General features: G+C 43.7%; 1 protein-coding gene across 2 annotated transcripts in view; it reads left to right on the top strand.

Moving 5' to 3' along the window:
- Nucleotides 1–16,077, top strand: part of PRDM10 (PR/SET domain 10) — a 126,154-nt gene that overhangs the window by 82,700 nt on the left and 27,377 nt on the right. For both annotated transcript variants that reach the window (XM_060250774.1, XM_060250775.1), the window contains one exon: nucleotides 11,975–12,322. In XM_060250774.1, the coding sequence (XP_060106757.1) occupies nucleotides 11,975–12,322 (348 nt within the window). The remainder of the gene's footprint in view (nucleotides 1–11,974; nucleotides 12,323–16,077) is intronic.

Below are 16,077 nucleotides of genomic sequence, written 5' to 3'. Positions count from 1 at the left end.
CACCCAAAGTGCCTTGAACAGCAGCTTCTCATGCCACAGGGCAAAACAGCTTTGAAACCAATTAGAGGTTCAGAAGCTGTATGTGCTAGGACAGGGGTGGTGAAACTTGCTTAATGTAAGAGCCACATAGAATTAATGTCAGGTGTTTGAGAGCTGTAGGATTGGAACAAATATGATACAAACATCTTTATTAAAACTCTTAATGCTTTCTTTGCATAGAAAGATAAAATACATATGCATCACTTGACAACATGACCATGCTAGCATTTTAGCATGGTCATGTTGTAAAGTGGGAATAACAGTCCTCATAAGACCAGCACAGAGGAAGGTTAGGTAATTAGAAATGGAAGAAGGAAACACACATGTGCCATAAAATCACTGACTACCATTTCCATCATTGTGCATCTCTCTTTGCCTTGACACCAAGGTTAGTAAATACAGTTTCTACAGGAGCTATGAAATTAAGGGGGAACCCCACACCACCCTCTTTAATTCTGTTCCTCCTTCCAGTGGTTCCCTTGGCTCTTGTGCTCTCTTTCCTTGCTCATGATTTCCAGGCAATTTCCGTGGTGGAAGAGAAGAGCCTGCCTGTTTCTCCCTCCTTCTCTGCTTCACACATAGTGGAAATAGACGCCTACCTATGGGTCAGCACTCAGAGGCTGACTGAGGTTCTGATGCTAAATACACTTACTTGAGAGTAAGCCTGCATTAAGTTCCTCCTCGACCTCTGGGAGCCACACAATATGTGTGAAAGAGCTGCATGTGTCTCCTGAGCCACAGTTTGGCCACCCCTGTGCTAGAACATGGGGGAATCTCATGCTTATTTTCTCTTAAACATGCTTTTGGCATGTCCAATTATTCAGTCTTGGTGGGGGGAAGTTGTCATTACTCAAGATCTTTGAGGATGCTTCTTAGGTACTTTTAAACTATTTGCCTGTCACCTGGGGGTAACTGATGGTCAATGAAAATCAACTTTCCATCCCTTTACTGTTGCTAAAAGACTTACATTGCAGCATGGGACAGATAAATTGCCTGCCTCCTGTAATTCAGTGGATTGAGGACCTTACAACCATACCAACATTCAAATGTATGGCATACTGGTGACAATTGCGTGCAAACATATTTTTACGATTTGGAACCCTTTCTAGATGCTTATGTGTAGACTTGCTACCAATGTTGTCATATTTTCCATTTCTTTTATGTTTGAGATATAAAATAAATAATACTAGGAATTTTTAAAATGTTCAAAAGATTGGGAGGTGGAGGATGGAATGTCCAGCGTGCAAGAAACTCTTAGAAACCTACAACATGTGATTCTGTGTTGCAAGACCAAGCTTGGCCATGGTGGTGGACCGAAAATGGCAGAGATTAATGGGGGTGATGGTTGCAAACTGTGCAATGAGGCAAGATGTCACAACTAGAAGGAGGAGTCTTTGTGGCCAAGCAGCCAGGTTGAACTGGGGAAGGTAGAACAGGTAGAAAGATAGAGAAGTGGATAACCACAGGAGTGTGGCTGGCAGGCAAAGGATAGTGTCACAGAACCTGAAGAAGATTAGGATGGCTTCCCATGAAGGCAGGGCCTTGGAAATTGACAGCTGCTGTATTTTACCCCAGTGGAGGTAAACTTCAGAAGGAATGAGCAATTTCAGAAGGAACAAGTGATTTAGATGAGGAGAGATGGCATTAGAGGGGGGGGGTTAAGTACCCACAATCAGATTAGCCCCACACAGCTGATTTGCTATAAAGAAAAAGATGCTGGGAGGCTCTCTGCATGGCTCTCCTACAACACATCTCTTCTGAATCTAAGGAGCATCTTTCCCATTGCTAGAATCCCTGGTTTGAGACCCCTGGTGCCTTACAGTTGCATGCTTTTGTTAAAGGTTTTGTCCACCCCCACACCCCCTGATCTCAGTGCATTCTCACATGAGTCTTCGGGGAGGGATGGTGGCTCAGTGGTAGAGCCTCTGCTTGGGAAGCAGAAGGTCCCAGGTTCAATCCCTGGCATCTCCAAAAAAGGGTCCAGGCAAATAGGTGTGAAAAACCTCAGCTTGAGACCCTGGAGAGCCGCTGCCAGTCTGAGAAGACGATACTGACTTTGATGGACCAAAGGTCTGATTCAGTATAAGGCAGCTTCATATGTTCATATATGATGGTACATTAACTCACCAGAGAATCATGGTGGGTGTCTCCAAGGCTAGTGGGTAGAGCGCTGGGCTTAGATGTGAGAGAAGAGGCCTCTGTTGCAGCTGAGCTGTGAAATGCACCAGATGCCCTCAAGCATCGATGTTTCTTAGCCTGCCCTACCCAACAGGACTGACACAAGGCTGAAGAGATGAAAGAAGGACAAATTTTGTACATTGAGAAGTTACAGTCACATGACTGATGCAGCAGGACAGTAGCTATAACACAAAATAAATGGCTGAGCTTCCAGATAGGTGGAGTAGGAAAAACTGTGGGTCGCAGTGGGGATTTTAAAAAGGACTTTGGAAGAGAGGAAGGCATAGATGCTGACATGTGGTGTTTTCATTTGTGAGCTCTTCTTCATTGTGGTTTTGTTACACTGCTCCTCAGAACAGCGTTGTTATAAGGACAGGGACTCTCATCAAGGTTACGCTGTCCTGTAAGGGAACTGAAGTATGCTTTGACAAATGAAGCTGTCATGTGGGATGCATTGATCCCCCCATGCTCCCCCCCGCAATATGTGGGCAGTGATTTCATCCCAAAGAAGAAAGGAAGGATGCACAGGGATTTTGTTAGGGCAGGGGTCCCAGTATGGTGTTCATGGGCACTGTGGTGCCCACCAGTGTGTTTCTGGCAACCACTTGCTTATTCCCTCAAAACATCACTTCCTCAAAGAACATAAGAACATAAGAGAAGCCATGTTAGATCAGGCCAATCGCCCATCCAGTCCAACATTCTGTGTCACACAGCGGCCAATATGGAGATCACACACACACACACACACTGTGGCTAATAGCCACTGATGGACCTCTGCTCCATATTTTTATCTAACCTCCTCTTGAAGGTGGCTATGCTTGTGGCTGCCACCACCTCCTGTGGCAGTGAATTCCACATGTTAATCAAAAGCAAAGAGCTTTTTCTGGCTTTCCTCCATTGGTGTAGGAAACGTTTAAGAAGAGCTGAGGACACACAAAGCACATTGATTCCTGCATTTCTGCCTGAAAGGGGCCCTCGGGTGGTGAATTCCAGCCTGTTCTCCAACCTCCTCACACATGCATCCACCGTGCCCACTCACCTTGATGGGTTGGACAATTCCTAGAGACTTGAAGGTAGAGCCTAGGGAGGGGAGGGACCTCAACAGGGTATGATGCCATAGAGGCAGCCCTCCAAAGCAACCATTTTCTCCAGGGGAACTGATTTCTGTAGTCCAGAGGTCTGTTGTAATTCCAGGAGATCTCCAGGCCCCACCAGGAGGTTGGTAACCTTACCTAGTAGAGAAGGTAACCTCTGTTTTATCCCCCACCCACCCACCTTTCAGCAGCAGTGATTTCCATAGGTGAATAGGTGATGGGGACGAAGAGGAAGTGGGACATTCTACTTATTCCCTGTCCTTTATCAGTCACTGAGACTAATGTCCGAGGTGGAGCTAGGTTTGGGGCCAGACATTTGGCTGAACCACCAGTAAAACAAAGCCAAGTAAGTTCCTGCCTGCTACCTGAGATCATCTGTGGAGACACTGCTTTGGGTACCTCCACCTTTTGAAACAAGGTGGGTCACTGTAAGGGACAGGGCCTTAGCCACCATGGGGCCTTGACTGTGGAATGCCCTCAGTTTCCTGGCACTAAGACTCTTGAGTTTTCCACACCAGCTCAAGACCTACTTCTCTCCATTTTAAGTTAGGTTTGTTAAGTTGAAGCGATGTGCTTTTGACAGCTAGTGTTTTTCCAAAAGTGTTTTGTGATGCCATCCTAAGCAGAACTGTTCCAGTGTAAGCCCATTGATTTCAGGGGGTGTAGTCTGGAAGAATTCTGCATAGGATTGGGTTATTAGTGCCTCAAAGGCCTTAAGTGTTCTGCTTACTCTTTTTATTGATTAAGTAATGTAGTTGATTTATTATTTGGGTCTTACAGGTTATGGACTTCTTGTATATGTCTTTTATCGTTATAGTTTGCTTTTAAAATATAATCCTCGAGGGCTGAGTGTATGGAACAAAATGGATTAACTAAATTTCCTTCCTTCCTTCCTTAATTTACACCCCACATTTCAGCCCAGTAGTGACCAAAAGCAGCTTACATTGTTCTTTCCTTATAAAACCCCTGTGAGGTAGGTTAGGTTAAGAGAGTTACCCAAGGTCACCCACCAAACTCCTATGGCAGAATGGGGATTCAAACCTGGGTCTCCCAGATCTTAGTTGGAAACTCTAACCATTACCCCACATTGCCTCTAAATGGCTGCATAGGCTGGTGGTCACCCCTTGCCACATTTGCCTCTCTTTTAGTCAAAATGGAGGCAGTAGGCTCCAGGAGTAGAGCCCTAACTTTTGTCAACCTGACAGTAAAGCACCAAGGACACAGACAATAACACAAAAACATAGCCATGACCTCAGCGTTGTAGAAAATCTGACTAGATTCTGTCCTGTGTCGATAATGTTACATATATTCTCCCCCACTATCTTTTGTCCTCTAGTACTCTCTAGGCTTTCATTTGCTGAGAGGCAAGTCCTGACAACCCTGATTTTAAGATCTTATTTATTCAAAATTCTCTTTGACACCAATGCTTTCTGATATCTCTCAAGTGGCTGAATCCTATTCACAGGGCTGGCTTAGTCATTACAAATACTGGCAGAGAGCTTTTGAACAGCGTGGCCTTTGTCAGATTTAAGCACCCCTAGCGAAAATGGAAGAACAAGGTTCAGGCAATTGCTAACCTGGCAGCATCTAGTGCTTTTTGAGAAGATTATTTTGAGCAGAGACTGTGGTAATTTGATTTCCACAGTCTGGCCTTGCTCGGAAAGCTGAAATTATAGAAACCACCAGGGGCAAGGCCACAGTGGAGAAAACCAAAGCAAACAAACAAAATACCCCCTTGCTCCTTTGTTCTAAAGACCACCATATCCACCCTGGTAATAAAAGTCTGTTCCAGTGTCTGTCTTTTGGCCTCACATGGCTTCTGAACACTGCAGACATCTCTTGAGATAATCACCTCAGGCTTCAGGCCTGTTCATGCCTTCAGGAAAAAGCCCAATCACTGCAGAAGACAAGGCCTTCTGCTTTAACAATCTGTTTCATAACAAATGTTTTTCTCTCCCCGCAATGCTGCCTGCTCAGTTGGAGCTGCAGGTAGGCTTGCTTTGATTTTTGCTCACTTACCCACCCCTGCCCCCTTTTTAGCCTAATACAATTGTCTGCCAATGCCATTCCATGTAGCTTCTACTGGGTTTGCACATCCAATCCCCCCCTCCCCCACTAGCTATTGGTCGTATTCAAAAACCAGCATGGAGTCCTTCTCCCTGACGTAGCTTTCTAGGTGACATTGAAGCTTTCTAAGCATTTCTCTTTTCAAATATTACCCTCCACAAAGCCTACCCAGCATGGTTTTTGGAGGGCTTCCTTCCAGCTGTGTAGTTCAGCTCTTAGCCTCAGGTTTGTAGGGACTCAAAGCAAACATGATTCTTTTCCTTAGATAATATAATTCATTTATATATTACTTTTTTGGACAGTGTTTTATATCCTCTATCATATTCAGTTCTCTCAGCAACCATGAGAATGGAGTCATCCTTACAACCAAATGTGAGGTGGTGAGGTAGGGTTGCCAGGTCCTCCCTGGACAACAGTGTATGTGGGGGAGTTTGCCAGCTCCAGGTTGGGAGATTCCTGGAAATTTTGGGGTGTAGCCCAGGAAAGACAGGCTTTGGGAAGGGGGAGGGACCATAATAACATAGAGTCCACCCTCCAGCACAGCCATGTTCTGCAGGGGAACGGATCTCTGTCCTCTGGAGATCACTTGTGATTCCAGGAGATCTCCTGGCCCCACCTGGAGGTTGGTAAATCTAGTTGGCAAGCATAGCCTGTCAAGAAGTAGGGCTGACAGCCTCCAGGTGAGACCTGGGGATCCCCTGGAATTACAGCTCATCTTTTCATTACAGAGATCAGTTCCCTTGGAGAAAATGGATGCATTTGAGAGTGACTCTATAGCAGGGGTGGTCAACAGTAGCTCTCCAGATGTTTTTTGCCTACAACTCCCATCAGCCCCTGCCATTGGCCATGCTGGCTGGTGCTGATGGGAGTTGTAGGCAAAAAAAACATCTAGAGAGCTACCGTTGGCCACCTCTGCTCTATAGCATTGTCCTCCCCAGGGTCCACCCCCAAATCTCTATGGGTTTCCTGACCCGGAGCTGGAAATTCTACCTCCCATTCCCTGGCAATGGCCAGAAAAGACGTGGCAACCCTGTCTGGAAGTTTGGGGATGAGGACATGGAGGTGGGGGGGATAACTCTTGAGAGGAGGGGAAACAACTTCTAGGTTGGGGGGGGGGACAACACCTCCTCTTCTGGTTCCTGGAGCTGTCCTCTTTCACATCTGGGTTTTAAATGGAAGTGACAGAACAGCACACGTGACACCACCATTAAAAACTGTATTCTTCAGGCAACAGGGCCTTGGATCCCTTGCCCCTACCATGGGACTGACAAGCCTGCATTGCAGCCGTGTTGCCACAATTGATGTGATCATTGTGCAGGAAAGCACAATACTACTAGGATTCCAGAAACTTCCCAGACATACTCATGATCACCAGATTTACATTTGACATTTTATGAGTGGCCAAGGAAACACAGAGTAGCTTGTGTGCAGGAAAATAATATTATCTGGGATCAAATGAGCCCCATGTATTTTGAAAGAAATTCTGTGCACACATGGAGGTGCTGCTCCACCCATCAGAAGCAGTATTTTGTGTTTTAACAATTTATTAATAACATATGGTTACAATATTTAATTATCTCTTTTCTATACTAACCCATATGATATTTCAACCCCTCCTCCCTCCAGTATTTGACTTCCCCGAAGTTATAAATTTAAATTCAATTATAAAGGTACCACTAACCAATCAAAGTTCAATATTTTTCTTCTCTCAATAATACTAAAAAATTGTCCAATGTCTTTTTACATTCCACTCTTTCTCCATATATCCTTTAAATTTCTTCCACTCCTTTTTGAATATGTCTAAATCATAGTCTCTTAAAGTTTTAGTCAATTTGTCCATCTCACTCCATGATAAAACTTTCACAATCCAATCCCATTTCTCTGGTATTTTTCTCTGTTTCCACAGCTGCGCATACAATGTCCTAGCAGCTGAGAGCAAATACCAAATTAAAGTCCTGTCTTCCTTTGAAAAATTTTCTAATTGTAATCCAAGCAAAAAAGTCTCTGCAGTTTTCTTAAAGTCATAAAAGCAGTATTTTGGTTTGGATATACTAAGAGACCAAAAAGACCCACCTGCATGTGCAATCCTTACACTGTGAAATAGGCTCTTCTTCTAGTGAATCTAGGATCTGAACCCGTGCATCTGAGATCCTCAACCCACCTAGATATATATTTAAGCCACAGTAAACACTCTTGACTTCCAAGTAGTCACAATCTCAGGTCCTGACTAGTCATGGATTTCTGAATACCCATGTGAACACAGAGTACTTTTTTTGTAAACACAGAGTACTTTATTACGGGGAGCATTATAGCTAGTGCAGCTTTCATTGTTAGTTATTAGCCTGGTGGGTTTTCCTGAAGGAGAGACTAAACCTCCTGTTATAACATCTCTGAGCATCCAATAGCTGTGGCTCCAGTCCCAGAGTTTCTATTAGCATGGCATTAAGCCTTCGTCCATCACAGCTACCGGCAACATTAGTTTCAGAAAGCTAAAGTGCTTCTGTAAGGAGGCTGTCTAATGCTTGATATACAGGGATGCATACTGATAACTTAGTTAAATACAATTGTTCCCACCGTCTAACCCTGGGATTTTATTTTATTTTCTTTGGTTGGTATGGATCAGGTTTAATATTTAATGTCTGAGAAGCAGAGTGGAAAGCAGACAATGGTTAATAATAGAAGAGTGACTGCATTCTGAGAGTGCAAATTTTCTTCAGTTTTTTTCTCCCACTCTGCAGGGGTGTACAGAGTCCCGCTGCCTTTTCAATCTTCTGCTGGGTTGGTGGCTTGTAATTGGAGAGCTCGTGTAGAAAAACATGGAAATGGCTCCCATGCCGGCTACCCGCCAACATCAAAATTCTTCTTTAATTACTGGAACTCAGTGCAGAGCCAGCTGTGAGCTGTTGCGACTGTGGCCAAAGCAGAGATTAAGAGATGACTCTTCTGAAATGGATTAATCTGGAAGGATGGAAGAAGTGTTTGTGGAATATTTTAACATATCTTGTATTGAAGGAATATTGATAGTCAGGGATGACACACGTAACAATTTAATAGCATATTACTCTTCTCAAAACTTTTTTAAAAATTGTCCTGGGACCAGCCTAGGGAAAATAAAGCAGATCTGCAGGTTTGGGGCATGTTTTAGACTGAATTGGGGTCTTATTGTACCTCTGAAATAGAATGGAATCCTCATTGCATTATTACTGTGGTGAGGGTCTATTGGTCAGTGCGTGTGCTTAGCAAACTCCCTTTCCCCCAGAGCAGTTAGGTTTTTGAAATATTTGTTGTCTGTAAGGTGAAGGATGAATATGGTTGAAGGGTTTCAAGGCACAAGACATTCAGACGTGGTTTGCCATTACCTGCTTCCACATAGCAACCTTAGATTTTCTTCCTCGGTGGTCTCCCATTCACATGCTAACCAGGGCCAATCCTGCTTAGTTTCCAAGATGTGTTGAGATTGGGCTAACCTGGGCCATCCAGCTCAGGATGAAGGATGAATATATGGATGTGGAAATACTTATGTTTCTCTTAATTTAAAAAAAATCTGATGGAGCATTTTACTTAACTCCTGCAGAATTACCTCACAAGAGGGCATAATCCCCCTTCAGTGTGACGGTGGATATCTAGTAACCATTTTGAAGGGTGAAAACGGATTTTTATTACTGCTAATAAGGTTGACCCTTCTGCAGCAGGGCTTCTACTCCATTTCATTACCTTTGACTGGTTGTCCATATGTCAAGGGTGGATTGAGAAGGCAGAAACCACAACAGGTTAGAGTAAAACACATCCTTTCCAAGTGTAGCCTCAGCCTTCACTCTGGGGGTGTACAGTTAAGATCCTGGTCTTTTGGTACTCTCAACAGACAACAGACAAGTGTTTATTCCATGTGTGCGTTTCATCTTTGTGAATGTGTGTGAGTACAGAACCAGCAGGGGTCAGTTGTTCAAGACTGATTGCTGTGTGTTTGGAGTAAAGTATCCTGGAAACACAAGGAAGGAAAAGGTGAGATTTTTGAAGCAAGCACAACAAAATTCCTTTCCAGCTCATTAGCTCTAAATTGTAGTTTTGCATGTAGTTTTGTAGATATGAAATGTTATTCGCAATTCTTTTAGCTGCAATTCTGGACCTGGTGCAGCAAAAGCCACTCTGATTTGTGATAATCATTACAGATTTGTGTAGTGTGCATTTGTGACTGTAGAGAGAGTTGCCAACTCTGGGTTGGGGAATTCTTGGTAATTTAGTGGTGGACAGGGTTTCAAAAGTAGAAGAATCTCATCAGAGTATAATGCTGTAAAGTCCACCTGCCAAAGCAGTCATTTTCTCCAGAGAAGTTGAACTGTGTAGCCTAGAGAACACTTGTAATCTGGGAGACAGTTAATTTTAAAAGGGAAGTAGATGTGTATGCCTCACCACTCAAGGATCTGGTCCCTGAAATAAAACAAATGATACAGTTCATATGTGCTAAAGTTCTGTTTGGGCCAACTGGCCCTGCTGCTAGAACCAGCCTGCTAGAAGTCCTGCTGCAGAAGGGTCAGTTTGTAGCAGTAATAAAAAACCAGTCCTGATCGTACACATAGAGTGTGTGTGTGTGGGGGGGGGAACAGGATAAGAGAAAGATAAGGGGGGACATCATAATTAATTACCGGTACTCTAGCAGGTGTTTAGGTAGTATATTAATAAAAGTCAGTCCTTAGTTTTCATCTAACTGAACTCCATTTTATCTGCTGCAGTGTTTTGTGCATACCTTAGGTTATCATGGCGGCTGTCATTAATGCTTTACCACACTATCATTTAGTGTCCATTTAGTTTAGGCTTCTAATGAGGATCTAATAACTGAATGGAAAGAATAGTTGAATCTTTCCCCATTGCTACTCATCTTTACAAAACAGAAGCAATCACAGAGCATTCAAATTAGTGCCTTAAGAATTACAGTTCCATATGTATCATATCTGATACACTGGTTTGGAATTACCCGACAGAGGGGGTGTGCTATATTGTCAACATGACATTTCTCTTGGTTTTTATTGGCATTCCATAAAACCTTTGCAAGGCATAGCTAAACTACTGCATACGTTACCTGCGAGAGAACTCAGTGGCTGGCTTCTCTCAGAAGCTTTCAGCAGAACCTATCAGCACAGAATCTGCACTAAACTCCTCTTCCTTCACCTATAATACTTGACTAGCACCCTAAGTAAAAACTTGATTTGGTGTCTTCACATCTGGATATTTCCCTCTGTCTTTTGCACATCATTGATTGCTTCTGAGGTGGCGGGAGGGAATGCCATAACATGATGATGCCTCCCATCACAGATTTCTTAGACTACACAATACAAGGGAGAGGAACAGAAACTTAAAAATGAGGTAGGCATTTTCAGTGATGAGCACATTGATCAGTCTATGATGAACCATATATGAACCTTTGCAGTGAAGTTCCCTAAAGCTTTGGTTACTACCCTCCTGAATCTCAAGCAAGCCAAAATCTGTAGAATAGTCTATGCATGTGATGGATGATGAATGATTTACACGTTTTAGATTGTAAAGCTAGACCCTAAAATAACAACTCATTATTTGCGGATGGTGAGCATGTATTTTACTCAAAGAGTTTATTGTGTATGGATTTGCACCAGTACCAAAGCTCTGGTTTTCTTCAAGGCAGAGGCAAAAGGGGAGCAAGATGAAGGTGGTCCAAAAACAGCACAGAGAGGCAGGAACAAAGTGGAGATGGGCCTTGGCTCAGTGGTAGAGCAGTAGCTTGGCATGCAGAAGGTTCCAGGTTCAATCCCTGGCATCTCTAGTTAAAAGAACCAGGCAGTAGGTGATGGGAAATACCTCAGCCTGAGACCCTGGGGAGCTGCTGCCAGTCTGAGTAGGCAACACTGATTTTGGTGAACCAAAGGTCTGATTCAGTATCAGGCGGCTTCCTGTGTTCAAAGTTGTCTTATTGCTTGAAGGAGCAAACATGTCTGAGCTGAAAGCATTTTTAGGGGTCAGGAGAAGACCTTATTAAATACTTTCTTACACGAGGGTGTACAGAATTTCACTGCAGCCATGACTGGTCCCCCTGCCATTTCTTGTTTTGATGAGCTGGGTTCAGAAATAGAATCCTTCTCTGATATCCTTCAGGTGTCATCTGATGTGCTCTCATGTACGCATGTGCATACATACACACTCACATACAGAGCATTAGCACATACGAACTGCATCATTCCTTTTCTTTCAGGGACCAGATCTCTGTGTTGTAAGGCATGTACACGTGCTTCCCTTTTAAAAATTAGCCATGCCCACAGAAGAGCTGCCACCTTCATAGCAAATTGATAGATTAAGGTGAGAGTCTATTCAAATGCATCTTGAAGCAGCGAAATCATTGAAGTCTCTTCCTGCCTTTGCCACTGATTAAATTTTGTGTCCTTTGGCAACTTCATTATTTCTCTTCACATGTGCTGCAGAGAATCATATACCTAACTATGACTGTTAAGAACTTCTTACTGTATTGGTTAGTATGTCTTGAGCCAAGAGGAAAGGCAGGGTATAAATGTTTTAATAAATAAAACAAATAGGAAATTTAAAGAAACCCTTTCTTGGATATATCTTTTCAGAATGCAGCTCTCCAGCACTTATTCATCCGGAAGTCATTCCGACCCTTCAAATGCCTGCATTGTGGGAAAGCTTTCCGTGATAAGGACAAGCTCGATCAGCACTTGGGGTTCCACGGACGGGAAGGCAATTGCCCTCTGACCTGTGACATCTGCAATAAAGGCTTCATCAACAGCAGCGCTCTGGAAAGTCACATGAAGTTCCACTTGGACCAGAAAACCTACTCTTGCATTTTCTGCCCTGAGTCCTTTGACCGCTTGGATCTGCTGAAAGATCATGTGGCGATCCATGTGAACGATGGCTATTTCACCTGTCCTACCTGTAAAAAGCGATTTCCAGATTTTATCCAGGTAAGCAAAATGTATATTAAGAGCGCTGACTTCTGAGTCTCTTTGCATAGCAGCTCCTCTGTGCTGTTTGTTTTCTCATGCTAGGAATCTGTCGGATGTCCAAAGGTAGCATGCTGTGAAATAAGCTGAGGAATAGCTTCAGATATGACATTTCCTTTACATTCAGACAATTTCCTTGAAAGCGAAGACGTGCAAGTTGTCATTTACAAAGCGTGACACAGGATTTTTATTTTAAGATTACCAAGATTGGACAGCTTGGCTAACTAATTAACATAAGGGCTGTCAACCAATTAAAGAATGTTAATTTGATTAATCATCTTCCTTTAAACTGAGTCATCAGTTAATGGAACACATCTGAATGTTACCAAAATGATAGGTGTTTTTTAGAGATATTCAATTCAGGGCTTTACGGATTTTTATTCATTAAACTGTAAGCTATCACTTACTGTAGAAAGAAAAGATTGAAGCGGGTAGCCATGTTGGTCTGAAGCAGCAAAACAAAGTCGGAGTCCAGGGACACCTTTAAGACCAATATGAAAGCTTATGCCTTGAATAAAAATGTGTTGGTTTTAAGGTTGCAATTGGACTCAAACTTCGTTCTGTAAAAAAGTAGAAACATCTTTAATTTTAAAAGATTATTCCTCATTACTGTGACAGGAAAGGAAAGGAAAGGTCCTCTGTGCAAGCACCAGTCGTTTCTGACTCTGGGGTGACATTGCTTTCACAACATTTTCATGGCAGACTTTTTACAGGGTGGTTTGCAATTGCCTTCCCCTGTCACCTACACTCCCCCCCCCCAGCAAGCTGGGTACTCATTTTACCGACCTCAGAAGGATGGAAGATTGAGTCAACCTGGAGCCAGCTACCTGAAAACCCAGCTTCCACCGGTGATTGAACTCAAGTCGTGAGCAGAGCTTAGGACTGCAGTACTGCAGCTTTAACACTCTGCGCCATGGGGCTCTTGTGATTACTGTGACAACCCAGAACCAAATCATCCTCAAAGAAAGAATGAAACTATGTCCTTACCTCTGTCTCAGCAATTAATTTTGATTCCCCCACAAATTAGCCAAGGAAGGAAGACTTTGTCTGTTTAAATGCATGCACGTCCAAAGCACTAATGAAAGATAGCTCCAAACATTACAGCTGCTGCAGGAAACAGCTAATATTACAAGTGTCACACTGATATTTCCTGTAGCAAACATGTAACTAGTACATGTAACACATGAATGCTTGTGCATCAGCATGCCTGTGTGCCAGACCCTTGTAATTGTGGAGCCACACTACAAACCTAGTCAAAGTCAGGTTTTCTAGATGTTTGTATGGTAGTGTTTAAAGATGAGTGTATGTGCATTCAAGGCTTCAGCATATTATACCTTTGCTGAAAGAAACTGCTTTCTGAAACAAACAGGAATGTACAGAGCAGGCCTAAAATTGAAGCCTTCTGTGAGAAAACTCCCTTTGAAGTTTACCTGTATCAGATTGATACAAATGCATCAGATTTTGTACAAAGCAGCAAGGATGTGATCTGAGCAGCGAGGCTTTTTGGTTCCACTTCTCTCTCAAAATATGACTAATCTCATTTTCCCATTTCTTGTGATACAGTGTCTAAAACCGAATATAAGCTGTCTTTCAAGTGGCTATTACTTCTTCTTCCTAAGTGATTGGAGTGAAGATGAAGTTACACAATGTTTGCATTGAGTCCTTAGCACTGAAAGAAACTTGGGATTTCTTGAGGGATCTGTTTTTATCTTCAGTACTCACATGTTCAGGTTTCATTGAATGAATGTTTTATTGGAGCATTTGGTGAGACGGTGGCAAGATTCTTTCCTGGCCCACTTGGTAGGTTCTGGATAGGCTGGTGAGAAGAGTGGAGGAGGCCAATGTCCCCTCTAAGCTGCAGTCTTGTGAGCAAAAATTCAACAGTGTGAGCTACCAGCATTAAAGTTGTGAGCTATTGGCGTTAAACGTTGTGAGCTACTGCATAAATTATTGTGCTCTGCGGTCATCCTTCCTGAGCTAAGACAAAAATATGTGAGCTGGAAGCTAAAGTTCTGTGAGCTAGCTCACACCAACTCAGCTTAGAGGGACCAATGGAGGAGGCCCCTCTGTCATCAAACACTCATGAGATCTGGATCCAGAAAATGTTAGCCAGTTTCTTTGCACATCACATGCACTCCTAGAGGCCCAGATGAGAAAAAGCAGATGTGAAGGCTACCCATCCATCACCAGATGCTGTCTGTCCCCTGGAGCAGATGATAAGCTAGCAAAGTCAAGGTGGATTTTCTGTACTCCAGCAGCCTGGGGTTTGAAATACAGTATTCTAGAAAGTGGGCTGCTGGCCAGATGACTATTCAGCAAAACAAGTAGAAATAGAACTCAGAATGTTATCTCCCAGTTCAAAATATATCAAGAGAGGCTCTCAGATTTCTCCCTCAAGTGGCATAAAGGAAAATATTTGAATGAACACCAGCGTAGTTTATTATATTATATTATTACATTATATACTTAAATTTTGGTTTGTGGCTGAACAGCACAGACATTTTACAAAAACAATTATGTAAAACTTCTATATCTTGTTGTCAAGGTCTCCCCTCCCCCACTTTGCTATTTCCCCTACTTCCTTACAGCAATCCTCCCATCATTCACTGTCCTCTTGCACTGGAGCACAGAACTCTTAAGTGCCTCCAGATCTGATTATAGCTCCCTAAAAGCATATTCTTTAACAAAATGTATCATGTTCATTGATGCCGGTGTCAACAGTCCCAAAACTCATAGATCAAAGTGAGATGGGTAATTTGTTTTCCCAAGCATCAAAAACAGACTTTTAGCCACTAAAGCAGATTTTAACAGCTGGTTTGTTTGGGGTCTTTTGCATGCTTAGGTAGGTCGTATATTGCAAGGGTGGATCTTGGAGCAGGAATGGCCCTTTTTCTGTTTTTGGGGTGGTGGTGGTGGAAGGGGCTGTCAAGTTGCAGCTGACTTATGATACCCCTGTAGGGTTTTCAGGGCAGGAGATGAACAGAGTAGGGTTACCAAGTCCAATTCAAGAAATATCTGGGGACTTTGGGAGTGGAGCCAGGAGACTTTGGGGGTGGAGCCGGGAGACATTGGGGGTGGAGCCAGGAGCATGGGTGTGACAAGCATAATTGAACTCCAAGGGAATTCTGGCCATCACATTTAAAGGGACAGCACACCTTTTTAAATGTCTTCCACAGGAAATAATGAAGGATAGGGGCACCTTCTTTTGGGGGTACTTTGAAACTTGGGGGGTACTTTGGGGAGAGGCACTAAATACTATACTGAAAATTTGGTGCCTCTACCTCAAAAAACAGCTCCCCCAGAGCCCCTGAAACCTTCAGATCAATTCCCCATTATACCCAATGAGAATCGATCTCCACATAGGGAATAATGAAGTGCTCAGCAGACGTTTCCCACCTAGGCTTCTCAACCCTCCCGCCCTGGCGGGGGACCCCAGGGTTTCCACCCTCTTCCCCTGCTCCCCAAAAAAGGGAAGCGGGGGGAGGGGGGAAATGGCGCCGGGGAGCATGGTGAGCCGCCCGATCCTGGGTGCCACGCCGCTGCCACCCCCTCCACGCCCACTGCAGCTGCTCCTCCGAGATGGGCCCAGGCTGAGCCCATCTCGGAGGAGCAGCCAAGAGGCGGCGGCAGCGCAGGGGAGGGCGAGGCAGGCCAGGAGCATTGCGATCTGCGAATCCGGGCCCTTCTAGGACCCGGACTTGCGGCTCGCCACGCCC

The sequence above is a fragment of the Heteronotia binoei genome, chromosome 12 (assembly GCF_032191835.1).
Source record: "Heteronotia binoei isolate CCM8104 ecotype False Entrance Well chromosome 12, APGP_CSIRO_Hbin_v1, whole genome shotgun sequence".
In the NCBI taxonomy this organism is placed as follows: domain Eukaryota; kingdom Metazoa; phylum Chordata; class Lepidosauria; order Squamata; family Gekkonidae; genus Heteronotia; species Heteronotia binoei.
Note: the sequence above shows the minus strand (reverse complement) of the source record. Positions and strands in the feature narration are given on the sequence as shown.